This window comes from Blennius ocellaris, assembly GCF_963422515.1.
Source record: "Blennius ocellaris genome assembly, chromosome: 7".
Taxonomy (NCBI): Eukaryota; Metazoa; Chordata; class Actinopteri; order Blenniiformes; family Blenniidae; genus Blennius; species Blennius ocellaris.
In genome coordinates, this window is record NC_137656.1 from 28,720,513 (window position 1) to 28,746,553 (window position 26,041).

Here is a 26,041-nt window from a genome sequence, read left to right on the forward strand (position 1 = left end):
TTCTGCAGGAAGTCTCCTCCTCTGAGTCTGGTTCTACAGGAAGTCTCCTCTGAGTCTGGTTCTGCAGGAAGTCTCCTCCTCTGAGTCTGGTTCTGCAGGAAGTCTCCTCCTCTGAGTCTGGTTCTACAGGAAGTCTCCTTGAGTCTGGTTCTACAGGAAGTCTCCTTGAGTCTGGTTCTACAGGAAGTCTCCTCTGAGTCTGGTTCTACAGGAAGTCTCCTTGAGTCTGGTTCTACAGGAAGTCTCCTTGAGTCTGGTTCTACAGGAAGTCTCATTGAGTCTGGTTCTACAGGAAGTTTCCTCCTCTGAGTCTGGTTCTACAGGAAGTCTCCTCTGAGTCTGGTTCTACAGGAAGTCTCCTTGAGTCTGGTTCTACAGGAAGTCTCCTCCTCTGAGTCTGGTTCTACAGGAAGTCTCCTTGAGTCTGGTTCTACAGGAAGTCTCCTTGAGTCTGGTTCTACAGGAAGTCTCCTCCTCTGAGTCTGGTTCTACAGGAAGTCTCCTTGAGTCTGGTTCTACAGGAAGTCTCCTCTGAGTCTGGTTCTACAGGAAGTCTCCTCTGAGTCTGGTTCTACAGGAAGTCTCCTTGAGTCTGGTTCTACAGGAAGTCTCCTCTGAGTCTGGTTCTACAGGAAGTCTCCTTGAGTCTGGTTCTACAGGAAGTCTCCTCTGAGTCTGGTTCTGCAGGAAGTCTCCTTGAGTCTGGTTCTACAGGAAGTCTCCTCTGAGTCTGGTTCTACAAGAAGTCTCCTCCTTGAGTCTGGTTCTACAGGAAGTCTCCTCCTTGAGTCTGGTTCTGCAGGAAGTCTCCTCCTCTGAGTCTGGTTCTACAGGAAGTCTCCTCTGAGTCTGGTTCTGCAGGAAGTCTCCTTGAGTCTGGTTCTACAGGAAGTCTCCTCCTCTGAGTCTGGTTCTACAGGAAGTCTCCTCTGAGTCTGGTTCTACAGGAAGTCTCCTCCTCTGAGTCTGGTTCTGCAGGAAGTCTCCTCCTCTGAGTCTGGTTCTACAGGAAGTCTCCTCCTCTGAGTCTGGTTCTACAGGAAGCCTCCTTGAGTCTGGTTCTACAGGAAGTCTCCTCTGAGTCTGGTTCTACAGGAAGTCTCCTTGAGTCTGGTTCTACAGGAAGTCTCCTCTGAGTCTGGTTCTACAGGAAGTCTCCTTGAGTCTGGTTCTACAGGAAGTCTCCTCTGAGTCTGGTTCTACAGGAAGTCTCCTTGAGTCTGGTTCTACAGGAAGTCTCCTCTGAGTCTGGTTCTACAGGAAGTCTCCTCCTCTGAGTCTGGTTCTACAGGAAGTCTCCTCTGAGTCTGGTTCTACAGGAAGTCTCCTCTGAGTCTGGTTCTACAGGAAGTCTCCTCCTCGGAGTCTGGTTCTACAGGAAGTCTCCTCCTTGAGTCTGGTTCTACAGGAAGTCTCCTCTGAGTCTGGTTCTACAGGAAGTCTCCTTGAGTCTGGTTCTACAAGAAGTCTCCTCCTTGAGTCTGGTTCTACAGGAAGTCTCCTCCTTGAGTCTGGTTCTGCAGGAAGTCTCCTCCTCTGAGTCTGGTTCTACAGGAAGTCTCCTCCTCTGAGTCTGGTTCTACAGGAAGTCTCCTCTGAGTCTGGTTCTGCAGGAAGTCTCCTTGAGTCTGGTTCTACAGGAAGTCTCCTCTGAGTCTGGTTCTACAAGAAGTCTCCTCCTTGAGTCTGGTTCTACAGGAAGTCTCCTCCTTGAGTCTGGTTCTGCAGGAAGTCTCCTCCTCTGAGTCTGGTTCTACAGGAAGTCTCCTCTGAGTCTGGTTCTGCAGGAAGTCTCCTTGAGTCTGGTTCTACAGGAAGTCTCCTCCTCTGAGTCTGGTTCTACAGGAAGTCTCCTCCTCTGAGTCTGGTTCTACAGGAAGTCTCCTCTGAGTCTGGTTCTACAGGAAGTCTCCTCCTCGGAGTCTGGTTCTACAGGAAGTCTCCTCCTCGGAGTCTGGTTCTACAGGAAGTCTCCTCTGAGTCTGGTTCTACAGGAAGTCTCCTCCTCTGAGTCTGGTTCTACAGGAAGTCTCCTCCTCTGAGTCTGGTTCTACAGGAAGTCTCCTCTGAGTCTGGTTCTACAGGAAGTCTCCTTCTCTGAGTCTGGTTCTACAGGAAGTCTCCTCTGAGTCTGGTTCTACAGGAAGTCTCCTCTGAGTCTGGTTCTACAGGAAGTCTCCTCCTCTGAGTCTGGTTCTACAGGAAGTCTCCTCTGAGTCTGGTTCTGCAGGAAGTCTCCTCCTCTGAGTCTGGTTCTACAGTAAGTCTCCTTGAGTCTGGTTCTACAGGAAGTCTCCTCTGAGTCTGGTTCTACAGGAAGCCTCCTTTGAGTCTGGTTCTACAGGAAGTCTCCTCTGAGTCTGGTTCTACAGGAAGTCTCCTCCTCTGAGTCTGGTTCTACAGGAAGTCTCCTCCTCTGAGTCTGGTTCTACAGGAAGTCTCCTCCTCTGAGTCTGGTTCTACAGGAAGTCTCCTCTGAGTCTGGTTCTACAGGAAGTCTCCTCCTCTGAGTCTGGTCCTACAGGAAGTCTCCTCCTCGGAGTCTGGTTCTACAGGAAGTCTCCTCCTCGGAGTCTGGTTCTACAGGAAGTCTCCTCCTCTGAGTCTGGTTCTACAGGAAGTCTCCTCTGAGTCTGGTTCTACAGGAAGTCTCCTCCTCTGAGTCTGGTTCTACAGGAAGTCTCCTCTGAGTCTGGTTCTACAGGAAGTCTCCTCCTCTGAGTCTGGTTCTGCAGGAAGTCTCCTCCTCTGAGTCTGGTTCTACAGGAAGTCTCCTCTGAGTCTGGTTCTGCAGGAAGTCTCCTCCTCTGAGTCTGGTTCTGCAGGAAGTCTCCTCCTCTGAGTCTGGTTCTACAGGAAGTCTCCTTGAGTCTGGTTCTACAGGAAGTCTCCTTGAGTCTGGTTCTACAGGAAGTCTCCTCTGAGTCTGGTTCTACAGGAAGTCTCCTTGAGTCTGGTTCTACAGGAAGTCTCCTTGAGTCTGGTTCTACAGGAAGTCTCCTCTGAGTCTGGTTCTACAGGAAGTTTCCTCCTCTGAGTCTGGTTCTACAGGAAGTCTCCTCTGAGTCTGGTTCTGCAGGAAGTCTCCTTGAGTCTGGTTCTACAGGAAGTCTCCTCTGAGTCTGGTTCTACAAGAAGTCTCCTCCTTGAGTCTGGTTCTACAGGAAGTCTCCTCCTTGAGTCTGGTTCTGCAGGAAGTCTCCTCCTCTGAGTCTGGTTCTACAGGAAGTCTCCTCTGAGTCTGGTTCTACAGGAAGTCTCCTCTGAGTCTGGTTCTACAGGAAGTCTCCTCCTCTGAGTCTGGTTCTACAGGAAGTCTCCTCCTCTGAGTCTGGTTCTACAGGAAGTCTCCTCTGAGTCTGGTTCTACAGGAAGTCTCCTCTGAGTCTGGTTCTACAGGAAGTCTCCTTGAGTCTGGTTCTACAAGAAGTCTCCTCCTTGAGTCTGGTTCTACAGGAAGTCTCCTCCTTGAGTCTGGTTCTGCAGGAAGTCTCCTCCTCTGAGTCTGGTTCTACAGGAAGTCTCCTCCTCTGAGTCTGGTTCTACAGGAAGTCTCCTCTGAGTCTGGTTCTGCAGGAAGTCTCCTTGAGTCTGGTTCTACAGGAAGTCTCCTCTGAGTCTGGTTCTACAAGAAGTCTCCTCCTTGAGTCTGGTTCTACAGGAAGTCTCCTCCTTGAGTCTGGTTCTGCAGGAAGTCTCCTCCTCTGAGTCTGGTTCTACAGGAAGTCTCCTCTGAGTCTGGTTCTGCAGGAAGTCTCCTTGAGTCTGGTTCTACAGGAAGTCTCCTCCTCTGAGTCTGGTTCTACAGGAAGTCTCCTCCTCTGAGTCTGGTTCTACAGGAAGTCTCCTCCTCGGAGTCTGGTTCTACAGGAAGTCTCCTCCTCGGAGTCTGGTTCTACAGGAAGTCTCCTCTGAGTCTGGTTCTACAGGAAGTCTCCTCCTCTGAGTCTGGTTGTACAGGAAGTCTCCTCCTCTGAGTCTGGTTCTACAGGAAGTCTCCTCTGAGTCTGGTTCTACAGGAAGTCTCCTTCTCTGAGTCTGGTTCTACAGAAAGTCTCCTCCTCTGAGTCTGGTTCTACAGGAAGTCTCCTCTGAGTCTGGTTCTACAGGAAGTCTCCTCCTCTGAGTCTGGTCCTACAGGAAGTCTCCTCCTCGGAGTCTGGTTCTACAGGAAGTCTCCTCCTCGGAGTCTGGTTCTACAGGAAGTCTCCTCCTCTGAGTCTGGTTCTACAGGAAGTCTCCTCTGAGTCTGGTTCTACAGGAAGTCTCCTCCTCTGAGTCTGGTTCTACAGGAAGTCTCCTCTGAGTCTGGTTCTACAGGAAGTCTCCTCTGAGTCTGGTTCTACAGGAAGTCTCCTCCTCTGAGTCTGGTTCTACAGGAAGTCTCCTCTGAGTCTGGTTCTACAGGAAGTCTCCTCTGAGTCTGGTTCTACAGGAAGTCTCCTTCTCTGAGTCTGGTTCTACAGGAAGTCTCCTTCTCTGAGTCTGGTTCTACAGGAAGTCTCCTCTGAGTCTGGTTCTACAGGAAGTCTCCTCTGAGTCTGGTTCTACAGGAAGTCTCCTCCTCGGAGTCTGGTTCTACAGGAAGTCTCCTCCTCGGAGTCTGGTTCTACAGGAAGTCTCCTCTGAGTCTGGTTCTACAGGAAGTCTCCTCCTCTGAGTCTGGTTCTACAGGAAGTCTCCTCTGAGTCTGGTTCTACAGGAAGTCTCCTTCTCTGAGTCTGGTTCTACAGGAAGTCTCCTCTGAGTCTGGTTCTACAGGAAGTCTCCTCTGAGTCTGGTTCTACAGGAAGTCTCCTCCTCTGAGTCTGGTTCTACAGGAAGTCTCCTCCTCTGAGTCTGGTTCTACAGGAAGTCTCCTCCTCTGAGTCTGGTTCTACAGGAAGTCTCCTCTGAGTCTGGTTCTACAGGAAGTCTCCTTCTCCGAGTCTGGTTCTACAGGAAGTCTCCTCTGAGTCTGGTTCTACAGGAAGTCTCCTCCTCTGAGTCTGGTTCTACAGGAAGTCTCCTCTGAGTCTGGTTCTACAGGAAGTCTCCTCTGAGTCTGGTTCTGCAGGAAGTCTCCTCCTCTGAGTCTGGTTCTACAGGAAGTCTCCTTGAGTCTGGTTCTACAGGAAGTCTCCTCTGAGTCTGGTTCTACAGGAAGCCTCCTTTGAGTCTGGTTCTACAGGAAGTCTCCTCTGAGTCTGGTTCTACAGGAAGTCTCCTCCTCTGAGTCTGGTTCTACAGGAAGTCTCCTCTGAGTCTGGTTCTACAGGAAGTCTCCTCCTCGGAGTCTGGTTCTACAGGAAGTCTCCTCCTCTGAGTCTGGTTCTACAGGAAGTCTCCTCTGAGTCTGGTTCTACAGGAAGTCTCCTCCTCTGAGTCTGGTTCTACAGGAAGTCTCCTCCTCTGAGTCTGGTTCTACAGGAAGTCTCCTCTGAGTCTGGTTCTACAGGAAGTCTCCTCTGAGTCTGGTTCTACAGGAAGTCTCCTTCTCTGAGTCTGGTTCTACAGGAAGTCTCCTCTGAGTCTGGTTCTACAGGAAGTCTCCTCTGAGTCTGGTTCTACAGGAAGTCTCCTTCTCTGAGTCTGGTTCTACAGGAAGTCTCCTCTGAGTCTGGTTCTACAGGAAGTCTCCTCTGAGTCTGGTTCTACAGGAAGTCTCCTCCTCGGAGTCTGGTTCTACAGGAAGTCTCCTCCTCGGAGTCTGGTTCTACAGGAAGTCTCCTCTGAGTCTGGTTCTACAGGAAGTCTCCTCTGAGTCTGGTTCTACAGGAAGTCTCCTTCTCTGAGTCTGGTTCTACAGGAAGTCTCCTCTGAGTCTGGTTCTACAGGAAGTCTCCTCTGAGTCTGGTTCTACAGGAAGTCTCCTCCTCTGAGTCTGGTTCTACAGGAAGTCTCCTCCTCTGAGTCTGGTTCTACAGGACGTCTCCTCCTCTGAGTCTGGTTCTACAGGAAGTCTCCTCTGAGTCTGGTTCTACAGGAAGTCTCCTCCTCTGAGTCTGGTTCTACAGGAAGTCTCCTCTGAGTCTGGTTCTACAGGAAGTCTCCTCTGAGTCTGGTTCTACAGGAAGTCTCCTCCTCTGAGTCTGGTTCTACAGGAAGTCTCCTTCTCTGAGTCTGGTTCTACAGGAAGTCTCCTCTGAGTCTGGTTCTACAGGAAGACTCCTTCTCTGAGTCTGGTTCTGCAGGAAGTCTCCTTCTCTGAGTCTGGTTCTGCAGGAAGTCTCCTCTGAGTCTGGTTCTACAGGAAGTATCCTCCTCTGAGTCTGGTTCTACAGGAAGTCTCCTTCTCTGAGTCTGGTTCTGCAGGAAGTCTCCTCTGAGTCTGGTTCTACAGGAAGTCTCCTCTGAGTCTGGTTCTACAGGAAGTCTCCTCTGAGTCTGGTTCTACAGGAAGACTCCTTCTCTGAGTCTGGTTCTGCAGGAAGTCTCCTTCTCTGAGTCTGGTTCTGCAGGAAGTCTCCTCTGAGTCTGGTTCTACAGGAAGTATCCTCCTCTGAGTCTGGTTCTACAGGAAGTCTCCTTCTCTGAGTCTGGTTCTGCAGGAAGTCTCCTCTGAGTCTGGTTCTACAGGAAGTCTCCTCTGAGTCTGGTTCCACAGGAAGTCTCCTCCTCTGAGTCTGGTTCTGCAGGAAGTCTCCTTCTCTGAGTCTGGTTCTGCAGGAAGTCTCCTCTGAGTCTGGTTCTACAGGAAGTCTCCAGGGTCTGGTTCTGCAGGGTTCTTCTTCCCTCCAGTCGTCCCTCACTCTGCTGGTGTTCCAGTGGGAGGTTAGACGTGCTGCATACAAACTGAAGAGACTATTTACAACATCTGCAGTTGCACATAGTGTAAACACTGTGTTCCTGTATATCTGTGGTTGTCCCATTATCTATGTTTACTATAACTTGTGTTTCATGTTACTGTATTAAGTTGTGTTCACTTTCCCAGACTGTGATTAGTAAACAAACCCTGTCTGAGATGTAGTGTTGTAACCAGCGCACGCTTTCCTCCAGGTATCTAAGCACAGTCACACCTGGATACAGTGTGAACGTTTGTTCCCAGGTTCCCTGAATGCACCACTCCCACCTGTGTGACAGTCACCTGATGGAGGCGTTTGTTCCCAGGTTCCCTGAACGCACCACTCCCACCTGTGTGACAGTCACCTGATGGAGGCGTTTGTTCTGAGGTTCATACAACACACCACTCACCTGTGACAGTCACGTGATGGAGGCGTTTGTTCCCAGGTTCCCTGAACACACCACTCCCACCTGTGTGACAGTCACCTGATGGAGGCATTTGTTCCCAGGTTCCATGAACGCACCACTCCCACCTGTGTGACAGTCACCTGATGGAGGCGTTTGTTCTGAGGTTCCTACAACACACCACTCACCTGTGACAGTCACGTGATGGAGGCGTTTGTTCTGAGGTTCCCTGAACGCACCACTCCCACCAGCGTGACAGTCACCTGATTGAGTAGTTTATTCCGAGGTTTACTGAACGCACCGCCCTCACCTGTGCGACACCTGACGGGACCGTTTGTTCTCCGTGTAACTGAAGCTGAGAAGGCCATGGCTTCGAGTGTGTGTGTGTGTGTGTGTGTGTGTGTGTGTGTGTGTGTGTGTGTGTGTATATGTGTGTACACACCGAGACTGTCGTGTCACTACTAGCTTATGTTCCTCGGCACAGGCTCTACACACACACACACACACACACACACACACACACACACACACACACACACACACACACACACACACACACACACACACACACACACACACACACACACACACACACACTAAAAGCCGCTGCGGGTGGACGTGCTGTCAGCATCACGCCCTGAACGCCTCCCTGCTCCTCTCGCCCCCGTCCTCCTCCTCGTCCTCATCCTCCTCACCTCCTGTGTGCTCGACGGCTCCGGGAACAGGTCTTCCCCATCCTGCAGCTCCTGGAGGTCGGGGGTCTCTGGTGGAGGGTCCCTGGCTGTGTCCGCCATGTTCGCCTGGTTTGTTTTCCTGAGTGCGATCGAGGCTAACGGCTAACGGGGACACACACATACACACACACTCGTGCAAACACACACCGACACACCACGAGCTCACAGCCGACTGACGGTGAGAGGGGGGGGGGGGGAGGAGGAGGAGCAGCAGCAGCAGCAGGAGGAGGAGGAGGAGGAGGAGTGAGTGGTCAGAGGTTTTTCCAGCTCCGTCATGTGACTCCCTGAAGCCTGGCGGGAGCAAAGAGGAGCGAGACGACAGGAGGTCTCACTCCGCAGCGCCTCCTCGGAACCCTTCACTAACACACTATAAATGACAACAAGACTGTGTACAACCACAACAAGACACTCAACAACCAGACTGTAAATGTCAACATAGAGACTGTAAACAACCCCAACCGTTCGAGTGTGTGAGAGACGTTAGTGAAAGAACCGTACCACAGCCCTCCATTAGGTACCCAGCACTGCAGGAACAGGGGCCTCCTTTATAAAGCTGGCCACTCACAAAACTCCTGAAACATGCATGTGCTCTTCCCACGCAAAATGTGTGATTTAAAAAAATAAACTTTGCGAGAGAACATGCGTACAGGTACGCAAACTTTGAAACTTGTGCACACACATTTTGGAGACGGGGAACTATGGGGGTATTATTGTAGCAAAGCTATTTTTCTATGCATATGGAGAGTTGTCTGTCTGTACCTCCATCTGTCTGTCTCTACCTCCATCTGTCTGTCTGTACCTCATCTGTCTGTCTCTACCTCAATCTGTCTGTCTCTACCTTCATCTGTCTGTCTCTACCTCAATCAGTCTGTCTGTACCTCAGTCTGTCTGTCTCTACCTCAATCTGTCTGTCTGTACTTCAGTATGTCTGTCTGTACCTCAATCTGTCTGTCTGTACCTCAATCTGTATGTCTGTACTTCAGTATGTCTGTCTGTACCTCAATCTGTCTGTCTGTACCTCCATCTGTCTGTCTCTACCTCCATCTGTCTGTCTGTACCTCCATCTGTCTGTCTCTACCTCAATCTGTCTGTCTGTACCTCAATCTGTCTGTCTGTACCTCCATCTGTCTGTCTCTACCTCAATCTGTCTGTCTGTACTTCAGTATGTCTGTCTGTACCTCAATCTGTCTGTCTCTACCTCCATCTGTCTGTCTCTACCTCCATCTGTCTGTCTCTACCTCAATCTGTCTGTCTGTACTTCAGTATGTCTGTCTGTACCTCAATCTGTCTGTCTGTACTTCAGTATGTCTGTCTGTACCTCAATCTGTATGTCTGTACTTCAGTATGTCTGTCTCTACCTCCATCTGTCTGTCTCTACCTCAACCTCAATCTGTCTGTCTGTACCTCAATCTGTCTGTCTGTACTTCAGTATGTCTGTCTGTACCTCAATCTGTCTGTCTGTACCTCAATATGTCTGTCTCTACCTCAATATGTCTGTCTGTACCTCAATCTGTCTGTCTGTACTTCAGTATGTCTATCTGTAGCCCAATCTGTCTGTCTGAAGTTAGATGCTATTGAGAGTTGTCTGTCTGTACCTCAGTCAGTCTATCTGTACTTCAGTCTGTCTCTCTGTACTTCAGTCTGTCTGTCTGTACCTCAGTCTGTCTGTCTGTACTTCAGTCTGTCTCTCTGTACTTCAGTCAGTCTGTCTGTACTTCAGTCTGTCTGTCTGTCTGTATTTCAGTCAGTCTGTCTCTCTGTACTTCAGTCTGTCTGTCTGTACCTCAGTCAGTCTGTCTCTACCTCAGTCAGTCTGTCTGTACCTCAGTCAGTCTCTCTGTACTTCAGTCTGTCTGTCTGTACTTCAGTCTGTCTGTCTGTACCTCAGTCAGTCAGTCTGTATCTCAGTCAGTCAGTCTGTACCTCAGTCAGTCTGTCTGTACCTCAGTCAGTCTCTCTGTACTTCAGTCTGTCTGTCTGTACCTCAGTCAGTCAGTCTGTACCTCAGTCAGTCTGTCTGTATTTCAGTCTGTCTGTACCTCAGTCTGTCAGTCTGTACCTCAGTCTGTCTGTCTGAAGTTAGAGTGTCAGTGTGTAGAAGAGTTTGTCAGTGTGAAGGTGAATGTGAAAAGTCTACCAGTACTGAAAATACAGACTCACCAGTTACAAGTCTGCAGTTTCACAATTGGCTGTTTTATGACTTTTGCTACACTTCTGTCATCTGAAGGATTCCAAGCTGTAAAGTCTGGGTTCTGCTGCCCTGAGCTCAGGCTGACAGGCTCCTGCACTCTGCCCTGAGCTCATTGGTTAACAACTGGTCCACCAGGTGGCGCTATACCAGGCTCGTGGAGCGTATGGCACATTAACAACTGGTCCACCAGGTGGCGCTATACCAGGCTCATGGAGCGTATGGCACATTAACAACTGGTCCACCAGGTGGCGCTATACCAGGCTCGTGGAGCGTATGGCACATTAACAACTGGTCCACCAGGTGGCGCTATACCAGGCTCGTGGAGCGTATGGCACATTAACGACTGGTCCACCAGGTGGCGCTATACCAGGCTCGTGGAGCGTATGGCACATTAACGACTGGTCCACCAGGTGGCGCTATACCAGGCTCGTGGAGCGTATGACACATTAATAACTGGTCCACCAGGTGGCGCTATACCAGGCTCGTGGAGCGTATGGCACATTAACCACTGGTCCACCAGGTGGCGCTATACCAGGCTCGTGGAGCGTATGGCACATTAACAACTGGTCCACCAGGTGGCGCTATACCAGGCTCGTGGAGCGTATGGCACATTAACCACTGGTCCACCAGGTGGCGCTATACCAGGCTCATACGTTTTCTTGGAAGAAGCAACACTCCGCATCAATTTTTCTTTTTTCTCGCAGCCATGCTTCATGCTGGGCTCGGAAAGACAGACACCAGCCCTGAAACGCATTTGAAGTTGCATGATCATTTTTTTCAATCAATCAATTTTTTTGTGGATTGCCTCACAGGCCAAACAGTCCCGCGGGCCGGAGGTTCCCCATCCCTGCTTTACAGCCTCCTTTAGCATAGGATAGCTGTCAGGTTTAGGCTATAGACATTTATTAAATCTGCAAGAAAGAAGAAGACAACAAGGGTAAGTTTCTTTTACTCATGAGGAGAACGGACAGGAAGTGCTCTAGTCACCGTTCCTGACCCTCTGAGCTTCTGCCGTTCTCCTGTGCTTTTTATTCCGAATAACAAATGGGAGGGTTTACAGGATATGCATCAGAGAAATAGACAAGTTGTTGCGCTTGACAGTTATCAAGAGTAAGCACAATCTCAGGGCGTCCTCTACGCGTGGATCACCACCGAGGTGGTGGCCACGGGGAAGACGCAATGTTCCTGTTTTATCATATTGCTCAGAGTGTTTCTACCAAGACTCAGAACATATGATTAGTCAAAGTTAAACAACAGCGCCTGAGTGACGCTGCTAAATAAAGGCCGAAGAAATAAGACTGAGATTAAGCATGAATATGGTAACTATATATAAAAACATTCTAACAATAGCACTGATGCATCCTTTCGCAAAGGAGACCAGCTCATGCTGCCCCACAATTCCTTGCGGTGACAACACTTATTGCAGGGGTGTCAAACGTACGGCCCGCGGGCCAGATCCGGCCCGCAAGCGGGTTTGATCCGGCCCGCGAGATGTTTATTATATGAAGTATAAAAATGAGCTGCAATTTTTCAATAAACTGCTGTTCTAATTGCGTCCACTGGGTGGCGCACTAGCAATTGTGTTAAGGAAACACCCCCGGTTTATTCCGGGGCAGAGCAAGCAAGCAAGGTCAAGCAAGCGCAGCCAATCAGGATGAGCTACTTTGTGTTTGGCCCGCCCTAATTATTACGGCTTCTACTTTTAGCATTATAAGCTTCGTCAGCCTCCTTCTCCCAATATGTCACTGTCAGAAAAGAGAAAAGTGGACACAGAGTGCAGAGTTCCAAGAAAAATGGTCATCCTCCTATTTCTTCACAGAAGTGAAGGGAAAGCAGTATGTTGTGTGTGTTCACATGTTGCAGTGCTGAAAGAATACAACCTTCGTCGCCACTACGTGAGTCTTCATGCTGACAAATATGACACATTCCCAGGACAGCGGAGAAAAGAGAAGGTGGATGAACTGTTGTCCGGTCTGAAGAAACAGCAGTCTGTTTTTACTCACAGCCGAGACGTCAGTGACGCTGCGGTGGAAGCTAGCTACATCATTGCTAACGAAATGGCAGTTGCTTCAAAACCATTTAGTGAGGGTGAATTCATTAAAACGTGCATGGTGAAGGCAGCGGAGGTCTTGAGCCCTGAAAAGACACAGATTTTGCAGGTATCAGCCTGACAAGAAACACCATTGCAGACAGGATTTCCCATCTTTCCGTGGATTTGGACAGCCAGTTAAAGAACAAAGTAAACGCCTTTATTGCCTTTTCAGTTGCAATCAATGAAAGCAGGACATTACAGATGTTGCACAACTGGCCATTTTCATCCGCAGAGTAGACGATACGTTGATCGTCACCGAAGAGTCTGTGGAGATGGTACCAATGTCAGATACAATGACAGCTGATATTTTCAGCGTCGGCGCCCTGGACCAGGTCGGAGTGGACTCTGGCCAGGTTCCCCAACTTGACAAAGCTGTGGTCCATGTTTGGAACCACGTATCTTTGTGAGCAGGTTTCCTCTGTAATGAGCATTAATAAAACAAAGCTGCGCTCCAGACTCACGCACAGCCACTTGAATCACATCCTGAAGTTGGCCGTCACTCAGAATGTGACGCCTGATATTGATGCTAAAAGCTAAAAGAAGCAGGTATCGGGAGTCAAATAATCAATGCAACCCCACTCAAAGTGCTGCATGAGACACCTTCATATAGTTCTGTGATCTATGACACACTTCTGAGAATCACTGTGTTTGTGTTCTTTGTCGTCAGAATTTTCAAAAAACTTGAAGGGATTTATGATCAATAGTATTGTTGTTTGCACTATTTTGGACACACTGTCCTCAGGCTCCAGCTTTGTCTTTATATGTATTTCTGTTGATGTGCTATTGTTTTTAATTTCATTTATTTTGTTTTATTTGTATATTTATCCTATTCTTGATTTGTGACTGGTTCTTGCACTTGTTGGATGCAACAGGATTTTATTATTTTTATCTACTTGCTGCCTGAGAAATGACCCCCTGATGTAGTTCTGTGATCTGTGATCCTGTTCTGGTTCTGTGAACCACTGAGGCATTGTGTGTTCTTTGTCCTCAGAATTTTGTTAACAGTGTTTTATGATTTATAGTGATGATGTGTTTGTACTATTTTGGACAGTATTAAAACAAAGAAAGCCATTTGAACATGTTGTTTTTAAGTTATATACCATGATTTTACTGGTCCGGCCCGCTTGGGAATACATTTTCCTCCATGTGGCTCCTGAGCTCAAATGAGTTTGACACCCCTGACTTATAGGGACCTGCTCATCCATGCGTTTATAGAAAATCACGATGGCGGAAAAAGGACGCAGATCATTTAAGTTACCAAAGCAATAATCTGCATTGAACAATTTTTAATAATTTAAAACCCAAATGCGCTTTTTGCGGTCCATTTTCGCAAACTTGTAGTTCTTTTACCCATCAGTGCAGACGTCACCATCTTGGGCCGCCGTCGCTTTATTATGATGTCACTCAGTGAAGGTCCGACTGCTAACCAAGGTTTTCACCTTTCACTAACTCCTTTAGGAAGCCTCCTAACACCTTTCCTTAACTCCTTTAGGAAGCCTCCTAACACCTTTCCTTGACTCCTTTAGGAAGCCTCCTAACTCCTTTCTTTAACTCCTTTAAGAAGCCTCTTAACACCTTTCCTTAACTCCTTTAGGAAGCCTCCTAACTCCTTTCCTTAACTCCTTTAAGAAGCCTCTTAACACCTTTCCTTAACTCCTTTAGGAAGCCTCCTAACTCCTTTCCTTAACTCCTTTAAGAAGCCTCTTAACACCTTTCCTTAACTCCTTTAAGAAGCCTCCTAACTCCTTTCCTTAACTCCTTTAGGAAGCCTCCTATCTCCTTTCCTTAACTCCTTTAAGAAGCCTCTTAACACCTTTCCTTAACTCCTTTAGGAAGCCTCCTAACACCTTTCCTTGACTCCTTTAGGAAGCCTCCTAACTCCTTTCTTTAACTCCTTTAAGAAGCCTCTTAACACCTTTCCTTAACTCCTTTAGGAAGCCTCCTAACTCCTTTCCTTAACTCCTTTAAGAAGCCTCTTAACACCTTTCCTTAACTCCTTTAGGAAGCCTCCTAACTCCTTTCCTTAACTCCTTTAAGAAGCCTCTTAACACCTTTCCTTAACTCCTTTAAGAAGCCTCCTAACTCCTTTCCTTAACTCCTTTAGGAAGCCTCCTATCTCCTTTCCTTAACTCCTTTAAGAAGCCTCTTAACACCTTTCCTTAACTCCTTTAGGAAGCCTCCTAACACCTTTCCTTGACTCCTTTAGGAAGCCTCCTAACTCCTTTCTTTAACTCCTTTAAGAAGCCTCTTAACACCTTTCCTTAACTCCTTCAGGAAGCCTCCTAACTCCTTTCCTTAACTCCTTTAAGAAGCCTCTTAACACCTTTCCTTAACTCCTTTAGGAAGCCTCCTAACTCCTTTCCTTAACTCCTTTAAGAAGCCTCTTAACACCTTTCCTTAACTCCTTTAAGAAGCCTCTTAACTCCTTTCCTTAACTCCTTTAAGAAGCCTCTTAACACCTTTCCTTAACTCCTTTAAGAAGCCTCCTAACTCCTTTCCTTAACTCCTTTAGGAAGCCTCCTATCTCCTTTCCTTAAGTCCTTTAAGAAGCCTCTTAACACCTTTCCTTAACTCCTTTAGGAAGCCTCTTAACATCTTTGCTTAACCCCGTGATGTCATCCACGGGGTTTAGTGAAAGTTGATCGATAAGGAGAAAGGATGGACTTTTCGGACGTACCCACCGTCTCAGGTTTGTCTGGTGGAGGTGCAGGTATTCGCCCAGGGCGTAAAACAAGTCAGGTCCGCAACTGGGTTTAAAAATATAACTCCACACACCCCAGTTATTCTACCATCAGCTGCTGAACAGTTCACACACTCCAGATTGCTCAGCCATCAGGAAAATTCCATGGAGTTGATCAGAAAGGAGGATGCTGAAGGGAGTGACTCCTGTCGCACTGTATAACACATCAACACGTACAGGCCCGCCTTATCCAACGGGCTAGCAGGGGCTAGAGCCCAGGGGCCTACTATTGTCAAGGGCCTATCAGAATTAAGGAAAAAAGGAAAAAGAAAAGATGATTTGTCGATTTTCATGTCAATCACTTCACTTTGCTGCATGACGAACCGGATGATAGTGATGCGCTCCTACGTGTGTACCTGGAGTAGGCCCGCCCTACCTGGCCCAGAGGGCCAAATCAGATAGAATCGAATTCCATATTATATTGTAATTTGTTTGTTTTACCTGTCAATCACATACTGCGGCGTCAACTGACCAATTAGCTAGAATTTGTCATAGCATCACATTGATGCTGTGACAAATTCTAACCAATCCAAGCGCATAGAAAGACGTAACTTATGTACGTAACGCATCTATTCACTTATAACACTTCTTGATGGCGACTCAGCGAGAGACAGAAATGTCGCGGAAGAAAAAGTGTGAGAGCGGTGCACAGAAAAGAAAGACGCAAAAGGAGAAGGAGCGTCGTGATAAAGAACTTATGAGCCATATGCCGAAGCTAACGGGCTTTTTAAAATCAAAAACCAGAGGTGGAACCAGCGCCGCGGACGCAGGCACCTCCACAAGCCTCGGCGAACTGGCACCGCAGCCGCTGCAGCCAGTGACCCTGACACGCAGGCCGCGCAGCTGACAGCGAGAGCGGAGAGGAGATTGTTGGCTCTCAATCCGGCGAGGAGGAGCTGCTAGAGCTTTTCTAAGCTTTCATTGGTCAAATCTCACCTGAGGTCAGGGATGCACCAAGAGAGACTTAGCCATCTTTCACTGATGTCACTTGAAAATGACATACTTCGTGACTTGGACTTTACGGACATAATTAAAGACTTCTCAACCAGAAAGTCAAGAAAAAGACCCTTTTAAGATGCATAGCTTTGCTCATATTTATTATTTCTGCCATATTTTTGAAGCATGTTTTCTGTTGTTTGCAAGAGACAGTCTGTTTTAGTTGAGTTGTAGTTGTTGTTTTTTTTTTTTATTAAAGATTGAGATTTTGATACACATTGCAAGATGTCATTTAACATTTATTTTTGACACATGTAGGAGTTGCAGGGTTGGGTTTTTTATGCGATTTAGGGTTAGGGTTTGCGCTGAGGGGGGGGCCTACAATTCTGTTCAAGCCCCGGGTCCTATGGGTACATTAAGGCGGGGCTGAACACGTATCACAACTAATCCACACGGTCAGTTGCACATTTCAGAAACACAGGTGATTCTTGATGTTCTTGGAAGATTTATTGGTAGCCGTAAAACTGTTCCACGAATATCAGGAATGTCACGCCCATTTAAGAACTATATTCAGATGCATTACGTCGCATAAAAAATATCAGGAATGTGGCAGGAATGATGGAAAATGGTATTGGCAACTCATTGCGCTGATGTGTGAATGCACCTTCAAGCAAGTGCCGCTGTCAGATAATACTGCAACAAGAAGACTGGAGGATTTAGGCAAGGAGTGTTCTTCAACTCTGATCACTGACTTAAAGAAACAGAATCCAGAAGCAGACTTTCTGATGCACATCACGTCACGTCACGTCACGTCACGTCACGTCACGTCACGTCACGTCACGTCACGTCACGTCACGTCACGTCACGTCACGTCACGTCACGTCACGTCACGTAACGGAGAGCTTGTCCTTCAAAGGAAATGTATGCACGGTGTGTACAGGATTACAGCTGGCAGCACCGCTGCATCAGAAGGGTTTCTTCATCCCATTGCTGACAGTTTTCTCACTGACTGGTGAGTGAATTCATTCATTTTTGTTTCTTTGACAATCGAACTGGTGTATCATAACAAAAATTACAACAATGGTACTAATGAGTTCATTTATATTGCAGTTTTCATACTTTGAATACAACAAACCACAAATAATAACAATAAATGGATGAAATGAGAGAACAGAAACAAATGCAGCATTAAAACAATCGTGGTATTCAAAAAGTGAAAAACTGTCCATCTTTCTCTGGAGTCCTGTCTCTCTCAGTGTGTAAATAATTAGATATTTGGTTTTGCTCTTCCTTTTTTGGTTTTACACTTAATTGTTTTCGAGGGTGCTTTTTTTATGTGAGTGTAAGTTTTGAAAATCCCAGGCTTACATTATTATTACAACAACCACCCTGACTACTACTACTCATAATAATAATGATGATAACAACAACAATAATACTAGTAATAATGGTAACATCAGCGAAAACATCTGCAATTAAACTACTTTTACTGACATAGTGCAAAAAAAGCATGCGACTGTTCCGCCCTGGTTCGACGTGCTGGTCTGATGTTGTCCCTCGGCAGAGAATAATTGAAAACCCTGTCAGAGACGATCTTTGGTCGGAACCTTTGCATAAATGCGGCGTTGCAGCACGGACTGCATTCCACGCTGCACCTAGACTTCCTGGCGGAAAGTGTGAATTCAACTTTGACAGCAGTCAAATTTACCTCAAAAGCTCTTTTTAAAGAGACTTTTAGAAGCTTTAAAGTCACTAAACTGTCTCCGTTCTCCCGCTCGGCGTGCGGCCGCCCGCAGCCTTTCTGTCGGTTTAAAAAAAAAAGAAAAACTCCGTTTTGAGGCTCATCGTTTCACTTTGCAGCCCGTTAGCATGGAGGCTAACATGGAGGCAGCTAACATGGCCTCAGAAGACCACCGACAGTCCAGGTCGGATTCAGAAGACCAGCAACAGTCCACATGGGACGAGGACGACCTGGACCTGGACCTGGAGCTGGAGCTGGCCAAGATGACCGTAGAAGGTAAAGATGTGTGATTGTAACGCTGAAACGCCAGGTGAGCAGAAGTTAGATGTTTGAAGAAGTTGGTTCCTGAAGGCAGCAGCTCACTGAGCTGCAGGCTGGAACTCAGGACATTCTCTCATCCTGAGACGGCAGGCTGAGCTGGAAACTATGAAATATGTCACGGTTTTCCTTTTAAAGTATCACAATCTGAGGATATTAACTTTGTCATATTAACTGGCATGATAGCCCTTCATCCAAGTACTTTTGTGTTTAACTTTACATCCAATTAATATAAGACAGCAGCAGAAGTTGGGTTTGAACATAGATCACTTTGCTTCTTCCTTTCATTAACATGTTTTAGACTGTTATCCCCATCATAGCTGTGTGGATATGAATGTCTTCAACCATGAGCAGTGTATATTATATATAATATCCTTTATGTCTCATCTCAGTTTCAGTCCTTTAAAAAAGTTTAGTTTTCTGTATGTTGAAGAAAAGCATCATCACACCAGGCTACAGACTCAACAACAGGGCCGTGGGAATGTTCAGGGTCTCAACGTTAACTGACTGTTGGAGTCGTCGGGAAATTTGATTACAAATCTGTTACCATGCCAACTGCGGCAATTGTACAAAATCTAGAGGCCACGGCTGACCTCTCCCCCGACGTGCATCCGTGTTGTGGATCACCAAATCAAGAGTCCAGTCAAGAACTTTGGAAGTCTTGGTTAAAATTGACAAGAAGTCAATGAAAATGTTGGGGAATATGGAAATGGCAGCTTCGTGTGGTTTTTGACGTTTAAAACCCAGGTTTAATAAAGTGGCAGTGGCATGGTCAACTCCACACCAAACTGTACGCAAACTGTGAAGGTGTTGCTTCTTAGTAAGTAGTCCTTCAGTCAGTCTGTCAAGGACTTCGTGACCAGAGAAGTGGTCATTACCTTGTTAAACTCCTGAGTGGCTCCACTGTGGACCGCTGCTTCTTCAATCGCTCTCAGACCTGATCCAGAACGTCCAGGCCGTGCAGACGGACAACCGGACCGCAGAGCTTGCCATCAGCACAGACGCCGGCTGGGAGAGCGCCGTGGCGGCCATCTTTGATCACGGCTCCAGCCTGACGGAGGAATACGAACGGCTCGCCAAGGGACAGGACGAGGAGGAGGTGGAGCACGAGAAGCTCCGACAGCAGCTGCAGAAGAAGAAGGAAGACGCCATCCACCAACACCAGGTCTGACACACACACACACACACACACACACACACACACACACACACACACACACACACACACACACACACACGCTCGCTCTGACACACTGCTGCTGTTTCAGGCTCTTCTGGACAAACTGGAGTCTCTGCGAGTTAAACTGCAGCTCAACAACTCGAAGGCTGCCAGGAAGAACTTCTTAGCCAAGAAACAGGAGATGAGCTCCGAGAAGAGCCGAGCAGAAGAGGACCGCAACCGGTAACACACACACACACACACACACACACACACACACACACACACACACACACACACACACACACACACACACACACACACACACACACACACACACACACGCACGCGGACTACTCCACATTTCCGATGGCTACTCCGTTGGACTCGTGCAAAGTTTCAGGACGAAAACGTAATTTTCCGTACATTTTGAACCAGCAACGACTTCATGCCTTGAACAAGGGTGCGGCCATTTTGAATCTTGCAAAACACCGTCAAATCACGCGATCGCTGCGTGACTTGGTGAGCGGTTCATGTACGTTGCCGAGAATTGTTGAACACAAGACAGCTGAGCACCCAAAACACTAGATTTGGTGAGTGTTGTCGTACTGCGCTGTGACCACTCTGTGGTTTGGTGGTAGTAGTTGCACCAGAACCAGCTGTGGACCAGCAGATGTGTCACCACAGCCTTTGAGCCAGAGCAGAGCAAACACATCATCAGGTGGGGGCGGAGTTATCAGCTACCTCCAAGGTGGAAGAGACACTGAACCGGCTTTCTGAAATCTACAGTGAACACCAAGCCTGAGTGGTTATAGAGAAAAAAACAATGCCTGGGATCGCGATAATAAGTCGTTCCCTGAAGTTAATAATACGAGATAATTTAATCTGCGGAGGCGTGGCTCTCCAGGTGCAGAGCTCCTCCACTGTCAGCTGCGTGAGATGGATACAGTTTTCCATTGTCGTTTTTTTTTTTTCACTTAACATCATCGTAACTAACTTCACTTCATTATAATGAAGCCAATACTTTTGGTTCATCGGCAGCTAAAAAAACTCCATACTACTTTTAATGGATTCATGTGTAAGAGAACAGTGTGTGTTTACGTAGGTTTCCATAATAAACGGCAGGAGAGCTGCGTTCTTTCATTCTACACCTCCATTCCTGATGTTGAGGCATTTGATTGACACGTCCAGCAATACAGTGAAAGGAGCAGAAATTCACTATGTAATGCCCACATGGTGAAATGTAAGCCCGAGCTCATTCACACGTTTAGTTATTTTCTTCTCTCTGGCCACTAGGGGCTCCGGACTGAAACAAGACGGACGTGAAAAAACACCAATAGAGCGACGAGTCGATGTTTTCTGTCTCTTTGGTCTGAATCTGAGGTTCAGGACAGACAAGATGGAGCGACCCGGACCAAACCACTGTTACAGTCTGGTTCCTGGTCCAAACCACTGTTACAGTCTGGTTCCCGGACCAAACCACTGTTACAGTCTGGTTCCTGGACCAAACCACTGTTACAGTCTGGTTCCTGGTCCAAACCACTGTTACAGTCTGGTTCCTGGACCAAACCACTGTTACAGTCTGGTTCCTGGTCCAAACCACTGTTACAGTCTGGTTCCTGGACCAAACCACCGTTACAGTCTGGTTCCTGGTCCAAACCACTGTTACAGTCTGGTTCCTGGACCAAACCACTGTTACAGTCTGGTTCCTGGTCCAAACCACTGTTACAGTCTGGTTCCTGGACCAAACCACTGTTACAGTCTGGTTCCTGGTCCAAACCACCGTTACAGTCTGGTTCCTGGTCCAAACCACTGTTACAGTCTGGTTCCTGGACCAAACCACTGTTACAGTCTGGTTCCTGGTCCAAACCACCGTTACAGTCTGGTTCCTGGTCCAAACCACTGTTACAGTCTGGTTCCTGGACCAAACCACTGTTACAGTCTGGTTCCTGGTCCAAACCACTGTTACAGTCTGGTTCCTGGACCAAACCACCGTTACAGTCTGGTTCCTGGACCAAACCACCGTTACAGTCTGGTTCCTGGACCAAACCACCGTTACAGTCTGGTTCCTGGACCAAACCACTGTTACAGTCTGGTTCCTGGTCCAAACCACTGTTATAGCCTGGTTCCTGGACCAAACCACCGTTACAGTCTGGTTCCTGGTTCCTGGACCAAACCACCGTTACAGTCTGGTTCCTGGACCAAACCACTGTTATAGTCTGGTTCCTGGTTCCTGGACCAAACCACCGTTACAGTCTGGTTCCTGGTTCCTGGACCAAACCACCGTTGCAGTCTGGTTCCTGGTTCTTCTATGAGCGCTGTCAGTGCCAAATTCGCACCAACGCACCTGCGTGAATCTCTGGGTTTCACTAAGGCAATCATGAGGCCTCCCCTATGTGGGTATTACAATCTTTGTGGCTGGGTTTCTTGTTGTGCAGTGTTGTATTTCAGTCAGTTCTGACCCCAGTAGTAATACTTCATAGCCTGTTCATCATGCTTGGGTGATTACCAATCGTGAACTTGTCAGCATAGCATGGCGCTGATGTGATGTGTATAACATCAACAGGTGTCCCATTGTTATCACTACTGCTTTTTGCTATACCAAGGTGGCTGCAGTGAAACCTTGATAGCATGGTGGCAGGTCCTCCTCCACACACAGCTTGGTGCTGTAATAAGCTATTGGGTGCTTTCCCATTCGACAATCCTGCATCAACACTGCACAAGCATACTCCTGTCTTTCAGCCAACAAAGAAATGGAATGTTTACTATAGCTTGGGTTGGCTAAGGCAGGGGCACTCTGCATATCTCTCTTCAGGAGATGCAGCCTCAGCTTCTAATGTCCATTCTCATTGAGCAGAATGGTCCATTTGTCCCGCCGGTCTTATGCTGTAGTCCGTCATCCCCAGAAAGGATAGCATGTGACCCACTGTTTGTGGTTTTTGGGCCTCCCATCATCGCCTCCAATTGGGATGGGGCGATTTGTCTTTTGTCTCCACTAAACTGTCTGTCCAGGTAGTCTATGGTCCTCTGGCAGAACTGTAATTTGGTTTTGCTGACTTGGTGTCCTCCTGCTGCTAAAGACTTCAGAACTGTGATTGAATCTTTTTCAGAATGTTCCTTACTTTCTGAGCATATCAAAACATCATCCGCAGCCTGATGGCTGGTTGACGGTATGTCTAAACGACAAAGATCTTCTGCCAAAACTTGATTGACTATAGATGGTGAATGTGCAGAGCTTTGTGGATTGCGCGGTACCTGTATTGTTCACCTTGGTATGTGAATGCAAATAGATATTGTCAATCTGAGTGAACAGGCACCCTAAAGAATGCTGAACACAAATCTATTGCAGTATACCATTTTGTTTCTGCAGGAATATTTGATTGGTGTTTCCTCCTTGATTATGCTATTAATTGATGTTGGATCATGCTCCAGCCTATAGTCATCTGAATGTGGTTTCTTTATAGGACAAATTGGCACATTGCAAGCACTTTTAGTTTTAGCTAATACTCCTACTTCTAATGACCCTGTTAATGTTTTCTTCAGTCGCATCTTTCTTGAGCGGATATTGTCTTTGGTAGGGCTGTGATCTCCCAGGCTTTACCTGAAGCTGCAATGGTGTGGCGAACTTGATAAGTGTGGTGGTACTTGTTCCAGCAATGCTTCACGTTCTTGTGTTGGTATCCTCTGTCTCTTCATTTCTATGGGCAGTATTGCCTTTTCAGCTATAACCTCATCTGTTTGCGGTGAATCTTTACAAACCGTCCATCTGCTGAGATGCTGATAAATTGACAATCTGTGGGGATCCATTCCTGAGTTTCTTACGCTTCCCTCATCACGGGACCTAAATCATGATTCATATCCTTTTGCTTTTAGTAGTGTGAATGTGGTGTGGAGTCGGGCACTTGGAGCCATCTTTCACTTTTTCTGGGAGTTTCACTGTTGCTGCTGCGCCTTGAGGTCCTAGTATGATGTCGTCCTACTGAATGGCTGTCATAGTTCATTGTTCCATCCCAACAGTCTTCATAGTCTCATGGCTTTGACTCTTGTCATACATCTATGTGCAGTGCAATGGTAGTGTAGGTTCCCCAGCATGCTCATAATGAGTTATCATGAGTTTCCATGTTTCCCATTCTTGGTAAAACTGATTTGGGTGAGGTACACTGGGCCTCTCTGCTGGGGTGCTTATCGTGGATCCTCGAGGTCCTCATGGGGCTTATTCCCGTCTTGTCTTCATCTGGCACTTCAAAATACTCAACCAGGTGAGCACATGATCTTGGCATTTAGTTTACCTAAAATATCTCTTCCCTATAAATTGACTGGTGCAGCGGGCGATATATTGTTTTTTCCATCAATTCTTATTGGAACCGGTTGTGTGTACCGGCAGGTATTCCTTGTTTTTTCCCAGAGAAAGCTACTGTTTGGATTGTCGAAGCTGAGACAGTAGTTTGGGTTCAAGAAGGAACATTTTGAGTCAAATATGCAGCAGTAGACTTGCCACAAAATGTAGCAGCTCAACAAATTTATACCATTTTAGTGTGGTCGATGCGTTGGAATAATTTTTTCAGGCAAAATATGGAGATGTACACCGTATTTGGTGATTTGGCCAAAGAATATCCAGATAGAGGCCATATCCCCCAGCCAGAGTTTAAAGACTGGGGACTTTTCCCCATTTCATCCCTGCCTGCAGCGAGTAGTGAAATGAGGATTTCTCACTGCCGGTCTCTGAGCGGCTGTTCCCTCCCCAGGTTGTCCAAAGAGCTGCAGGAGATGGAGCAGAAGCTGAGGGCGCTGGCCGAGGAGCAGAGGGAGGAGCAGCAGCACTGGAGGGAGGAGCTGGAGGAGCTGCAGCAGGAGATGGAGCGCTTGAGGAAGGAGGTGAAGGAGGTGCAGCAACAGGCGCAGCGGGATGAGATCTCGGCTGTAGAGAAACAGCAAGAGATGGCCATGTCGCGCATCAACGTCTGGCTCAGAGAGGTAAGCACAGAGCGCCCCCCCCCCCCCCCATCCCCAGCAGTACTGACCTCCACGTCCCCTCTGGTGCAGGTGAGCCAGTACCTGAACACCCTGCAGGTGGAGTTTCCTCAGCAGTTCCCTCAAGAGAGGATGGGCTGGGAGAAGAAGGAGAGTGTGGTGCGCAGGAACCAGGCGGAGCTGCAGAGCCGCTTCCAAGATGTCCTGCAGCAGCTGCAGCAGGGCCGAGACCTGGAGACCCTCCCCCGCATCAGCGTGCCCACCCTGCCTCAGGTTCCCATGGTAACGCTCTCCTTTAGTCTCCACCTTTACTCTGAGGAGTTCGGTGCATGTTCCAGGAGGGCTGTTTCCTCTGTTTGGATGGAGACGGTGGAAGGCGGGTCTCTACAGATGATTTGCTTGTGAACACTTTGCCCTGCTTGTCGCCTTGCAGGTGGACCTGAAGTTCAAGCAGGTGATGCAGAGGGTGCTCCCCCCACCGTTCATCCCCCCACCTCACCAACCCCCCATCAACCAGCTCTTCCTTTCTCAGAGACCCACCCACTTCTACTCGCCGAGCCCCCCCCCCCACCCCCAGTTCCGCGTCCCCCACCACCCCCCTCCATTTCAGCCCCCCCCTCACTTCGGCGCCCCGGCGAGGAGCGTGTCCCCCTCCTCTGCCACCGCCCCTGCTGGGAAACTGGACAAGGTGCTGGAGAAGCTGGGGATGAGGTTCCCACAATGCACCAGGGCTCAGCTGACTTCGCTGCTGCAGCAGGTGAAGAGCTCCCGTGGGACGCTGGCCGGCATGTCCATGGAGGAGGTCATCGAGCAGGTGGGCTTCAAGCTGGCGCAGGGTGAGAGGTCGGCCCCGGGGCCCATCAGCCGGCCCGCCCCCCCAGGCCCCATCCAAAGACCCCCCACTTCCAGAAAACTGTGCCTGATGTGCCAGAACCACGTGGACCCAGAGAGCCGCCACCCCCTGAGCTGCTCTCACACCATCCACAGAGACTGCATCCAGGTGTGGCTGCAGTCCAGCAGGAACAACTCCTGCCCCTTCTGCCCGGGCAAGTGAGGGGACCCCCCCCCCCCCCCCGGACACCTCAACAACAAGCAAAGTGCCATGTCAACTCCCATCAGCTATGACCCAAGATGACACGTCTGATTTGTTCCTCCTGATTCTCCTCTCTGCCTCTTCAGCTCCCTCAAATAAATTCATCAACCAGTTGGAGCCTCGGCGATCAGTTGTTGGCAACGTACTAGCATCAAGAAGAGGTTTTCCTCTGGCAGGGTGTGAAGCGTCTCCAACTCCACTCTCCCTCAAAGAGCTGAAATATGTCAAAAGTAAAAACCAAGCAAAATCACTTTTATTTATATAGAATTGACCAGAATCAGTTTTTTCTATTCAGGCTAAAAATGAAAGTCCAACAGAAATCCATTCCTTCAATGGGCTTCTGTTCCCTGAATGAAGTGCTCCCCAGGCCATGATGCTCCCGCCACAATGCTGGACTGGAGCTAAGACACGTCCTTGTACTGCTCACCACGACCAATCGTTTCTCTGGGTCTGGTCAGACACAGGACATGGTTCCAGGAATCCATGTCGTGGACAGTTTAGTTTCTGGTGCCTGGTCTTTAGAAGAGGCTTCCTGCTGGACAGTTTGACACAGTGTGCAGCATTTAACAGAGGAAACTTGGACTCGAGTCCCAATTTTGATTGTATTTTCTGTGTGTATAAATAGTGCTGTTCACCAGAACGCCAATAAAGAGCAAGAGGTCATCAAGAGGTCATTTAACTCCGTTTCCAAGTTTGAGAGTTGCAGGGAGAGGTTTTATTCCATTGTGAACAATGTCTGCCCCTCAATAGATTTGTCAAGCCTGCAGGTGTACAATTTGGGAAAGATTTCCTAACTGTCACATTTGATCTTTACCGCAGCTTGTAGCCTTTCATCAAAGATGTCCCTGTACCAGCTGGTCACACTGGGTGGGAGCGTTTTGACCCAGTAGTGTCGTGTA

The 26,041-nt window shown here is 48.1% G+C and overlaps 2 protein-coding genes across 2 annotated transcripts in view; one reads left to right on the forward strand and one right to left on the reverse strand.

Annotated features, from left to right (window-relative positions):
* snx2 (sorting nexin 2) overlaps positions 1–7,961 on the reverse strand; it is a gene marked incomplete at its 5' end in the record, with an annotated part of 67,701 nt that extends 59,740 nt beyond the window's left edge. Inside the window, one exon of the mRNA XM_080499607.1 lies at positions 7,863–7,961. Coding sequence (XP_080355733.1) covers positions 7,863–7,961 — 99 coding nt within the window. The remainder of the gene's footprint in view (positions 1–7,862) is intronic.
* Positions 7,962–17,533: 9,572 nt separating this feature from the next.
* rnf214 (ring finger protein 214) lies at positions 17,534–25,811 on the forward strand. Its single transcript, XM_080499482.1, has 6 exons — positions 17,534–17,877; positions 18,855–19,084; positions 19,188–19,321; positions 23,824–24,052; positions 24,122–24,331; positions 24,483–25,811. Exons 1-6 carry the CDS (start codon positions 17,730–17,732, stop codon positions 25,101–25,103), a joined length of 1,572 nt encoding a protein of 523 aa, XP_080355608.1. The 5' UTR covers positions 17,534–17,729; the 3' UTR covers positions 25,104–25,811.
* The last annotated feature ends 230 nt before the right edge of the window (positions 25,812–26,041 follow it).

Coding starts and splice junctions, on each gene's coding strand:
- rnf214 (XM_080499482.1), top strand. CDS start 17,730: ATGGAGGCTAACATGGAGGCAGCTAACATGGCCTCAGAAGACCACCGA. Junction 17,878..18,854: donor GGCCAAGATGACCGTAGAAG/GTAAAGATGTGT, acceptor AATCGCTCTCAG/ACCTGATCCAGAACGTCCAG. Junction 24,053..24,121: donor TCAACGTCTGGCTCAGAGAG/GTAAGCACAGAG, acceptor CCTCTGGTGCAG/GTGAGCCAGTACCTGAACAC.